The sequence below is a fragment of the Lepeophtheirus salmonis genome, chromosome 5, assembly GCF_016086655.4.
Source record: "Lepeophtheirus salmonis chromosome 5, UVic_Lsal_1.4, whole genome shotgun sequence".
Classification (NCBI taxonomy): domain Eukaryota; kingdom Metazoa; phylum Arthropoda; class Copepoda; order Siphonostomatoida; family Caligidae; genus Lepeophtheirus; species Lepeophtheirus salmonis.
Window position 1 is genome coordinate 13,283,931 of NC_052135.2, and position 12,900 is coordinate 13,296,830.

The following is a 12,900-nucleotide window of genomic DNA, read 5'->3' on the forward strand; positions in this document are numbered from 1 at the left end:
CAGTATCAAAACCATTGATCGTAACAACTTCTGTACCAGTGAGAGGACAGGTAGTTGTAGTCATCATGCTAGGATTTATTACACCTGGAGTTGAGGAAGCAAATATATTTCCGTAGCTACACATTCTCTGGTGAGAATGTGGATGTTGTAAATTCAATGTTACCTTATGATATACAATCGCATTTATAAAATTTAGAAATTATTATTATTAAAAGATAGGATACTTGTCTAGGGTTTCCTGGCTGTGTTGAAAAGGTGGCAAAGGGGTACATATCAGGATCAATCCAAGTATCTGTTGTTTTAGTCGTTGAGCAAGGCTGAAATACTTGGCTAAGTGTATGCCCCCTGTTACTGGCTCCTTGAGCAGAACAAACAAGACCCACGTGCCCGCCGCTTCCATGATCGACAACGGATACTTTTCTCATAAATTGATTCAAACTTGGAGCAGGAGTTGTAGGTTGAGGAGGTAAGAAGTAATGACGATTCTCAAAAATGGGACTCTTAGGATAACTTTGCCTTCTATCCATCGTAGATCGAAGATTATCTTGATCGTCTTCATCTGATGGTGAAAAAATACCTATTCAAATGTCGAGTTGCATCATATCAATGACTCTAAATAAACTCACCAGTTTTATTTCTTAATTTCCTGAGTACAATGGATCCATACGCAGTTGCCATTATAATTCCTCCAATGATTACAAAAAACGTTACTATTCTAATAATCCATGACCACACACTGGTACGATGCTCTCTGGAGTCTTTTATTGGAGGAGGTAATTCTGAGCCCAAGCTTGATAGGGTTGAAAACGCAAATTCTGTCACAGATGATCTGAAATAAAAAGAAGTATATATGAGTTGAATTAATACTTATATTGATAAACTTTGTATAAATCTTATTCAGATAAATATTATTCTTTTATCTTTTTAAAAAAAATACATAGAACTTGATCATGAAAAAAAAATATCCAAAGTTTATACAGACAGTAGTTTTCAAACTTTTTACAATGTTTATCACCTGAGAAATTAGTAAGATCTCCAAGATGAGTTTTTATATACCAATCTGAATAAACAATAACAAAACTAGGCTTAACCTATTTATGACTTTCCACTAGAGGGATCTTACGTACCACAAGTGCTACGTGCAAGAAGTATCTGAAGACCCCCCAAAATGTTTACCATATAAAACAAACCTATTTATATAAGTATTACGGTGTTGACAATTTTTGGGCCTAAGCCCCTCGGAAATGGTGAAAGCTAACAACACCCCTGGGTGCGAGTATTATAGTTTGAGAACCGCTGGGATAGTTGGTTTTACCTATGTATACATACATATCTTCATGCATGTCATGTCTTAATTATTCTATTTATTCATTTTCTATATAACATAATAAGTTTGCTATTATTCCATTTAACAAATATTAATTTAAACCAATATTCTTTATTAAGTTCATCAATATATTAAAAAATAACTTTTTGTCATTTAATTTTGATATATGAGTTAAAGTATATTACATTTAAATAATATAGGTAAATAGGGTAAAGAAAATATAAATATTAAATAATTTGTGACTAGGGATGGAAATATTGTCTAAATTTTGGTGAGCGTAAAAAACACATCTGAGAAAATGTAGCAAAAAATATGGCAACTTTAATATGGTAACAGCAAATCTGCTGACAGGGATCACTATAAACTATATTGATTATAGTTGAATATTGCTGTGTATTTGGATACCAAAATGGGACTAACAATTACGAGGACTTGAACATTTCTGTCTTTCAAAAATATATCTGTCTTATGCCTAGTTTTATAATATATTAGACCCTAATATGTTATTACAGCTTTTTACAGTCTTATTTTTATAGTATAGACCCGTGATTACCAACCAGGACTCTGCATTACATCTTCTAGGTCTCTGCGAGTTTATCACGGTCACCAAAAATAGACTGATTTTTTTCTTCTGGATTTTTAACATAATATCTAAAAGTATAACAAACACAACAACTGTATTCAACCTCTCAAGATCAGAATATTTATTGTCTGTCTGCATAACTAAGTGGAGCAGCTAAGTAAAACTCCTTGTCACCTCTGTTATTTTCTTTCTCTAAGGTTATTCAAAAGGTTATTCAAAACTTGTTCATAATAAAAATGGGAAAAATAAGATGTACTCTACTCACCCAGCTGAGTTGTGAGCAGTGATCCTAATAAAATACTGAGTACCAGGATCAAGGCCCCTAATAGTGTATTCCTCATCTAAAGGCGATACATTATTTGATACCATAGTGTATTTGGGTTGAGTGTCTTTCTTGTATTCTAGAACAAAGTAAAGTATGGGACATCCGCCATCATAGAAGGCAGTCAAATCCACCAGGACCATGGTGATATTAGAGGTCACAACTTTTTTTAGTAATTTCAGGAATAAAACCGGATGTTTTCGCAGATATTATGGTTGAGGGAACACTTGTTCCCACATGATTGTAGGCTGTTATATAAAAAGTGTAGTTGCTTCCACAGTACAAGTCATGAATCCAATCTGTTTCGGTAAAAGGATTTTCCTTGACAATGTGCCATTTTCCATGCTCTCGTCGATAAAAAAAATCGTAAATCCCATGATAGGCTCCTTTATTGAAGGGGTACTTCTCCATGATAAACGTGCCGAAGTAAAAGTGACGTTCTTTAATGTCAGAAGGGGTGCCTTGGGTGGAACTAGAATAACATACTTAGATATATCATCATTATAAACTATACTTAATACCTTGAACAATAATGTTGTACACAACTTCATCGCTTCCATGTATATTTTGTACTACACAACGATAATCACTCTCATCACCTTCGTCTATGTGATGAATACTCAAGGATCCATTCGGATAGATCTGAAATATAGGAGTTAGAATTCAAGTTCCCCCCCCTTTTTTTTTGAAATACTCGACGAATCATTACCTGATATTTTGAGTTCTCCATTATAGAATTACCTCTGTGTTTCCACTCAATGCTTGGTATTGGGATTCCCACATTTAAGCAATCTAAAACCAAATTTTTCTTCCAGGGTATGGTAAGAGATTCACCAAACGAGACAATTTGTGCTTGAACTACAAAAAGAAAGGGATTAAAGCTATGGCTACAACAAAATAAACCTTTTATTTTAATATAATTTCTGTCTTTAAATAAAAAGTCATTTGCTAGAATTAATCCGATTTCGATCCCAATTCTACTCCGAACCCAACAAGGACTTACAATTATAACTATGCAACAAATCATCAGGGTTACGCTCCGTCTTTTATTAGCACACACGAACGTTCAATCAGGTTTTGAATATAATTGAATCTATTAAGGAAAGGATGTTCACTACTCATGAATTAAATAATAATGACAAATGCTAAGGAAAAGAAAATTCCTTGTTTATGCTACTTATTACAAATTTACGGGCCAGCTAAAAAACATACTGGATTTGTATAATTGTATATAGAGTTGTATAACAACGGTCGTATAAATGAATGAGCTCATGCAGGTGTTTAGTCAACTCATATTTTATACTACTCCATATTAAATATGAGTTGAGTGTTCATTTTTTACAGCTAAAGCTCAGCCAAGTAGCACTCTAGAAACTAAAGTACTCCCTTGCTCATCACGTCATATTTTATGATGTGATAGATTCTTTCATTCTCGAGGAGAGAACATCTAAGTTTTGAATAATTAAGTGTGAGTGTGCTCATCAAAAATGGAGAGTAAAACTGATGATTTGTTGTTGAGTTATCTTCTATATTAATTATAAAAATATATATTATTAAAACAAAGTGTGTCTATTCGTCGACAACTAATAAATCCGGGCAATGTTATTACTGTTATAGCTGATATTTATGACATTTCCTTTAATGTGTCCAATTTTTATTTATTAATTGCTTTAGAGATAGATTTTATATCCTCCTTTTACTCTAAGCTTCTTTTTTTTCTTAGCATTCTTTCGTTCAAAAATTAATATTTTTTAAGTAGTATATAAATCTTTTCCCAATTTTTTTAATTATTTTAGGTTCAGGATGTTTAGGCTTGCAGAAGCAATAGATACCTTATAGAAGAATAATTAATCTATAATAATTTTTATATTCTCCTTTACATAACATTGCCAAAGTTGACCCTACTGAGAAAAATGCAACCTATTAAGCGTGGCTCTACGTAACCTAAGGGAGTCATAGATGAAGGTAAAATACCCGGAGTTTTATTTAAAAAGTTACAGTTATTTAAAAAAAATATATATATATATTCATAGACTTGGTTTATAACGAATAGTGAAAATTGGTTTAAAAATGAAAAATAAATAATCAAAAGTATTAAGGCAAAGAACCTGATGGTAAGGATGTCATTTTTGTAATAAAAATAGATAAATTTATAAATTAAAAAAGGAAAAACGGCTTTTGCGTGTGCTCATTTTTTGTATTCATTACTGAAAACGTCGTCGCAGTGTTAACTTCTCCCTCTGATGTAAGCATTATCGCCTATCTTTGGTGTAAATTGTTTTAAAGATGCATAATAAAATAAATATATAATAATTTAAACATGATTTTATTAATTTTCAGTACTAATGCTATTTTAAATGTTAAAAGTTCTTCTCTTTATAGCAGACATCTCATATTAACGAGGGACTTAATTCTGTAGTAGGTTATGTTCCACTCATGCCTTGTCCTTACAAAAATATCAAAACTTTTTTCCTTGCGCTCTTTCAAAAATCCCATCTGATACTGTGATTAGCACTGATGAAAAAGAAACCAAAAATCAACAGGGTAACCCTGACAATTTGAAGAATGTTTAGGAGGAGAGAAAGAATCTCATGATGTTTCATTACATCAGCTACAATCAGCTGCGACAAGAGAAGAAGGAGAAAATGATATGAACAAGGACATTTGCTAGAATTACTCCAATTCTACTTTGAGTCCAAAAAGGACTTACAATTATAACTCTGCAACACATCCTCAGGGTTACACTCCTTTCGTTTTATGAGTACACACGAACGTTCAATCAGGTTTTGAATATAATTGAATCTATTTAGTAAAGGATGTTTACTACTCAGGAATTAAATAATAATGACAAATGCTAAGGAAAAGAAAATTCATTCCTTATATTACCACTTAAAAATTAACGGACCACCTAAAAAACACAGTGGATTTAAATAATTATCATTATAATTATCATCTACCCTTATCATGTCTTCTCCTGGTGAATCAAGTATCCTACTTATGGTTAGTTTCGAAAACACCAATAAGTGGCTATTAATTATTTGATTGGTACCAGTCCTTAAATATAGGTCCTTCGAATTTTTCATAAAAATATCGATAATTTATTAAGCCAAATAAGATATATTAAAAATGAATTAAGATTATTGCACATATCTTGCTAAAAATATTCATATGGTATTTAACAATATAATAAAATTTATTCTATTATATAACGAAATAATTAAAGAAGGTCCCTCATTGACATCATGAGGGATGAATTTTAACTTATTTAAGGACTGACAAGGGGAACTGAACTTGACCACGGTACTCGGTTCTAAATTAGGATCGACACAACACTACAGATAACCCAGCCCAAATACTAAAAAATATAAAAAGAAGGAGGTGTTCTGGAGGGTGTGTAGCCTCCCCTCCCCAAAATAAAAGAATTTTGTTTTGTTTTTTCAAAAATTTTAATATTTGAAATTTTTTTTTAAAAATTTGTTCTTAAAAAAAAATTTAATTTTCAGTTAGTAGTTATGGAGTTATGGAATTATGAAATATTTGAAATTTAATATTTCACTTTTTTTTCGAAAAAGTTAAATTTTGAAATTTAATATTTGAATTTCTTTTTTCAAGAAAAATTAAATTTTTGATTCTTTTTTTGCCAAAAAATTTACTTTTTCAATATTTTTTTCAAAAATTTAACTTGTGAATAGCTATGGGTTTTGTATTTTTTTTTTTAAACATTTTATTTTTTGGAGTGTTTTTCAAAAAAAAAAAAAAATCAAAAAAACCAAGCCCTCCCCAAAATATGCCCCTGGGTACGAGACGCCTAAAAAGGGCCAATTTCCAACCATTTTTTTTTTCAAACGTAAAATGACCTATAGAATGCCAAAAATTACATAAAACGCTTCAAATACTGCCATCAGATTTTTGATTGTTCACAGTAGAAAACGCGTCTTTATGGTGGATGAAAAATACTAATCCGAAAACAAGACGATCTAATACATACTAATAAGGCTATTTAAAATTATTATTGAGCTGTGTGTCCCAATTATAGATTTATAATTGATATGCATAGATTTATTGCATTGTTATTTTTTTCAAAAGTTATAATAGGATCTTAATAATTTATTACTTTTCTTGGGAAAACGAATACATGTGAATATAGGCAGGTTATACTATATAATATATATTATAATGATTTTAAAAGGTAGAAGGTATTATTATAATTGTGGGTGTGTTCATAAGTTCCTTTCTTCAAGGTACCACAGCACTACTCTGGTTTTAATTGCTTTTAAATTTTGCTAATATGGCAAGAGTGGAATATTATAATATTAACGATGACAAAAATTGAATATTTGGCAAAAGTAGACAATTCTATTAGATTAGTTTCTCATTATTAAATAATGAAAAAAGACATTGAATTAATTGATATGTCTTTCGAGTCAATTAATTATCTTTTTCTCTCTCTCCTTCGACATTTTACATATGTGGTGCGTCAATATAAAAACAATCTTGAGCAAATATCAAGAATATAAGAAAATCTCATTATTTTACAGTAGATATTCCTTATTTCGGTAAATTTCTAGGTTTGTGTTCAAATTTTTGGTATGAGTTTGGATATTCGAGAATTTTAGATATAGTTAATAACCACCTTTATTTGATTCAAGAGACTTATATTGGCCCTGATATAACAACCTCTTTTAAATAACATCTATCAATTTCTCATTTGATTATTGTGACGATCAATTTTGTGTTACTTTAAGTGCAATTTGCGGCAAACCCAAATGGTTTATAATAATGTATGTCGATAGTAATTGACGATAATTAGTCGAAAAATACGCATGCATTTCAAATATTAAATTTGTTGGGAAAAAATTTCGATTTTTTTTTCTTTTCTAAAATCCATAGCTATTCATAGAAAATTAAATTTTTAAGAAAAAAAATTAAAAATATTAAATTTTCTGTAAAAAATTTCCCAAATCTACAGCTTTTTACAAAAAATTTATAATTATAATTTTTTTCCTCTATTGCATACTTTGCCCAACACCGATTTTTTTTTCGGAGATTATCAAAAATTCCTTAATTTGGGGGACGGGGTACAACCTCTCCAGCTGAACCCTTACAGACGCCTCTTTATTTAGGTAACACTTGCTTATATGTGAACAGAAAACAGATTAACGACTTAAGAATAAACACAGTGACGTCATAATTCCTTGTTTACATTTTAGTAGAATTGGTGCAACCGAGCCTAAGACTCTAACAGTATATACAATAAGACTAACTAGGCAATTATACATGTTCAAAATATCAATCTAATTCAAGAGACTTTATGTAATTAAAGTTAGAGAATCAAATTACTTACTGGTAGAGCCTAAAATGACGGATGTGACGTCGGAGGGAGATCCATAACCAGCGGATGTCTCTGCCTTCACCCATATATCATATCGACGATTATATTGAAGTGCTCCTAATTCAATGTAGTTCGGCCCCGATAAAACGCTGCTCTCTTTTAAATTGATCTGAAATCCAAGAAAAGTAATTACATTACAAATTTATTTACACGTCTTGGATTATAACAATTTGTAATTATTCGTAATTCAATGCCTCTGAAGATTGAAAAGGCTGAAGTTAGGAGATAATTTTATTTAATTTTTGTTAACAGCTATGGATTTTGGGATTTTTTTCCAAAGAATTTTAATTTTCGGATTTTTTTCACAAAAATTAAAACCCTCCCCCACCCAAAAAAAAAAAAAAAAAAAAAATATATATATACATACATATCTGTTCCTGCGATCGCCTCTGCAGTACTAAAGTTATACCCGGTGATGCTAATTGGTAAAATAATAAATCTCAATACCCAAGGTTGATATAAATAAAAAATCATACCATCATGTAATTGGTCTTGTCAGAATTTTCAATTTATGAAAATAGGGGTGTCCCAAGATTAAATTTTTTTTTTTGGGGGACTGGTTTTTTTGATTTTTTTTTTTACACAAAAATCCGAAAATTACAATTTTTTTAAAAATTAACCAGAAAATTAAATTTTTTACAGACTAAACTTCAAAAATCCATAGTTATTCTCAATAAAAAAAAAATTCCTTTCAAAAATAAATTATTTTGAAAAAAAATTTCAAATATTAAATTTTACGGAGAAAAATTTCAAAAATCTATATTTATTCAAAGAAAATTATATTTTATCGGGCCTTTCCCTGCGTACGCCCCTGGTACCGTACCGACTCCTGGGCAAGACAGATAGATTTTGATGTCATAAAGAACAACAACAATCCCCTAATAGTAACAGTCAAGGGAGGCAATATATAGGTATTCTTGGTAGGAGTTATACTCTTTGACATCACTATTAAAAAGCGTGGTGGAAGTCAAACATATGGAGGAAAAGTGTAATGGTATAACCTTGTATTTCTATGAAGCTTGCTCAATACCTATCTTTTAAGTTGTATCAAGCATTGTAATTTATTATTTTATTTTTACTTGTCATACTGAGTCAAATCATATTCAGATCCTTAGCTACATAATAATTTCCTATTTGATAAAATTATTTAAATATTTAGTATGTGAGAGAAAATACTTTTTTAAGGAAAGGAAATTGAAGAAAAAAGTTTTATATATTTTAAATTTATCTAAAAAAAAAAGATGATAAAAATCCGTAGCTAAAAAAAACTTTTAAAAATTCAATTATCTATTTGAATAAATAGAAAATGAGGTATACCAATCTATCTATCTACTTACAATAGACAGGTAGACATTTATTCAATTCATTAAAGTAATCCATTGATTATAATAAAATAATACCACTTACTTATACGTATATATTTAATAATTAACTAATTATTACCTCATCTCCTTCGAACATTTCTCTTCGAAAAATGGTATATTTTTGAATCCGCCCATTAGGGAATTTTGGAGGTCTCCAAGAGACTATCACAGACTCCTGCCCACTTATGACTGCCTTTATATCCTCTGGCGAACTTGGAGCTGCAAATAACAAATAAATATTTAATTTTATGTCAATGTAGGAATAAACTAATGTTGGCTCATGGTCTGAAAATCCTAGACCAGTCTGAGACCGTCATGATTTTTAAGTGACACAACTTTAAAGAAGTTCGTTCTGAATCGCTTTCATTTAAAATTCCGTCTAGAGAGATTCGATAGATGACTGCTCATGATATAATGTGTGTTTCAAAATTGTGAACACCGCCACAGGGAAGTTACATGTGTTGCATAAATTAGTTAACTAACTAGTTGAATAATAGTATAATAGAAAAAATAGCCTTTAGTTCGTCAAAAAAAAGAAAAGTGGATTTCATGTATCTATAAACTTAGCTTGATGTGAATATTTGAACTTCATAAAACAGGGATTTTAACCTTTTTTTTTTTTTGTGGTACCACTTGTAAAATATTCATTTTTTTCAAAAACCTCCGTAACACCACAAAGCTTTTTTAGTTTCAGCAACAAGGGCGTCTACAGGATGACATTTGGGCTTGGTTTTTGGAGTTGTTAAAAAAAAAATACATTTTTTTGGAAATCCATACCTTTTCTCATTTTGTAAACATTAAATTTTTTGGAGAAAAATTAAAAAAAAAATTGCTAAAGTGACTCCAATTACCCCAAGGGTACGCGTACTCCCATTTGAGAACCACTATTATAAACCAATAAATTATTTGTGAGTACATTAGATTGTTTAAAAAATACAAAATGGAAGTAAAATAAATAGGGAACATCATTTTTTGGTCCATTATTCTTAAAATAGGAACTTTCCTATTTCGTCGTTTGTCGTTGAGTCTTTGGGGCAATTTTTAATGAAGTGTTGGGCAAAGAGACAAAGTAGAACTATTCAATCATACTCCAAAAAATACATGAAAAACGATGCAGACAATAGGGATGGGTCCAAATGGCCATAAAACATGGTTATACTATGGTTATACGGAAAAAAAGAAAAGATTTATGTTAGCAAAACCTCAATAACTTTTGATCTCAGTTCTATTTTAATTTCATTGTTGTTGTTTTTTTTACCCAGAGTTTATGCACAATTTGATCATGATGAATTGATCTTGGGTTGGATGAACACTTCACAAAAAATAAAAGCATATACTATATTATATATATAGAGTAAAGCATTAATCAAAAAAAATGATATATTGTGAAATTAACGACAGTTTATTTAGAGACTAAGGGAGAGGAAGAAACGGTTGATATAAAAAGGCGAGGAAATTAGATTTCATGCATGTTACGTTACATGGTGATGACAATAGAAGTAATTTATGAATATTTATATAATGTGAAAGTAGGTATTTTCATATCTATGCAGTATCTACCTACTTTATCTCCCCCCTCCCCTGGTACAAACATCATTCTCGTATATAAGCATGTGGTAATACGTAACATACCACAAAAATTGAAAATTGTATAAAATATAATATGCTGGAATGTTAAAATAAAAAACGAAAATTGACATGGCAGTTTAAATAATGTTTGGGATGAGAGCATTTCATTAGATCAGCTGGAAGGAGTCGTGCTGGAAATAAACACAAAATAATATGATAATGGAATGTGATATCAGGGGCGTTCGCAGGGGTGGGATGGAGGGTCTGTAGCCCCTCCATCCCCCATTGAGGATTTTTTGCTTTTTACTAGAAAACTTAATATTTGAAATTTAATTTTTAACTTTTTGAGAATGGCTTTGGATTTTCGAAATTTTTTTAAAAAGAAATATTATATTAAATTCATCGATTTATCGATGCATTGGAATCAGCAAAAATCCGTCTTTTTTGAAGTAGTTAAATTGGATATCGGAATCTGCTCAATACTTTTTTATATTTCAATTTAAAATTATCTACTACTAATTATAATCAAAATTTTGATTGATATATTTATACATTTTCATACACAACCTATAAAGAAAATTGTATGTGAAGTGACTCAAAAAGGTGTCTTCGCCATTGAAAATTGCCAGCAAGTTATTCAAGATTGGAAGACAATGGCATTTTCATCCAAGCTAATTTGTCATTTTTACCGGAAACTATTATAAATCTTGAAACAGAAATAATACTTATTCGAGATTTTTTTGAATATACACATATTCTGAATCCGAGATAGTGATTAAAACAATTTTTTTTTGAATAAAAGCAGATTTAATTCAGAATTTTTTTTCTTTTAGTCACAGAAATCCTGATCTTCTCGTATACAAAAGATTGAATGTATAATCAATACTGTTGATAAAGAGATGCCTCTGCCTAAAAAGAAACTTGAAGATATCGCCAGCATTCAATTTGCTCCAAATACAAATTTGGACATTGAACGGTCTTTTTTTAAATAAATGTTCCTTTAATTGGTTAGATGGCGTTGTACTGATTAAGTATGAATAAACATTATAGTATTACATTTACTCCATCTAACCTAGCAATATTTTGGTGAAATCCATATACATAAAGTATATTTCTTTCTCTAGGAATCACCTGAGTGCGAACGTATACACATTGAATTCAAGAAAATAACTTCACCCGAGCGCGATGTGGTCTCTAAGTAAATTTAAGTTAGCAATACTGATCGAATGCAAAAATGAACAGAATAAAATCTTGATTTATCGATACAATATAGCAACAATTATCATTAAATCATTATAAATATAAAACAAAACTAATTACTTTAAATTCCCTGAATAAAACTGTATTTTTCTTCAAATAAAAATTGCTCAATTTGGATATATTCGCTATTTTCTGGTAATCACTATAACTTATAGTGATTTCTATTAGCAGATATATTGTCTTTCATTGTCCCATATTTTTTATCACATTTTTTAAAATATTTAAATCGCTAATAATAATATTTATTATTCTTAAAAATACATTGTCCATTGGTGCCTTACAAAATCATATATACTTGTCCTCACGTGTACATAGTGTACACGTCTGATAGATCAGGAAACTCACCCAAAGAAATGTTTTTAAAATTTGATATATGCATAATAATAGATTACGTAAGAACCAACTACATTACATTAACCTACATACATATTTAGGACAATATAAATATCTTTTTTATCGCGATATTATGTATTATGATACTTTAAATAAAGTTCACTTCTACTTTTTCAAAAGTAAAGGATAAAGAATAAATGAAATGAAAAGAAAGAAAAAAAAAACTTGAGAAGAAGAAAAAAAGTTATTTGCTTCTTTCAAGAAGTGACATGTCCATATTTCATACATACATATATGAAATAATGTTATATTCTGAAAATCCAAGACCGGTTTGAGCCTGGTATGATTTTTAGTGAAGGCCACTAATTTGGCCCTTTAAAGAGATTTAAAATTCGATCTAGACCAGGGGTTGAGTAACTTTTCTTAACATTACCCCAAAAGAAATTATAGTATAACGATTTTACCCCAGACTAGTGAATGGGTCCTCGCAGGATTTTATATAAAAAATTTCAAAAATTAAATTTTTTGCTCGACAGAAATCCATCACAGTTTTTTCTCCCACGTTTTTTCACGATATTTTTTTTCACATCAAAACTTTTAAAATCTCCCTCCATTCACCAACTTGCGGCCGCCCCTGTAGTGGCATTATATTTATTTCAATTAACACTAGCAAGTAGGGAAGACTACAGTCCTGCAGATCTAATAAAAGTTTTCATTCCTAGGACCGGTCTTTAGGACCGATACAGGGTA

At 30.1% G+C, this 12,900-nt stretch overlaps 1 protein-coding gene across 1 annotated transcript in view; it reads right to left on the reverse strand.

The window, feature by feature from the left end:
• The window catches only part of LOC121117075 (cell adhesion molecule Dscam1-like), a 219,158-nt gene that overhangs the window by 780 nt on the left and 205,478 nt on the right, over positions 1 to 12,900 (reverse strand). Inside the window, 10 exon segments of the mRNA XM_071888296.1 lie at positions 2 to 163; positions 225 to 577; positions 627 to 829; positions 2,176 to 2,394; positions 2,396 to 2,592; positions 2,595 to 2,704; positions 2,754 to 2,874; positions 2,942 to 3,090; positions 7,577 to 7,733; positions 9,068 to 9,207. Of these exon segments, the coding sequence (XP_071744397.1) occupies positions 2 to 163; positions 225 to 577; positions 627 to 829; positions 2,176 to 2,394; positions 2,396 to 2,592; positions 2,595 to 2,704; positions 2,754 to 2,874; positions 2,942 to 3,090; positions 7,577 to 7,733; positions 9,068 to 9,207 (1,811 nt within the window).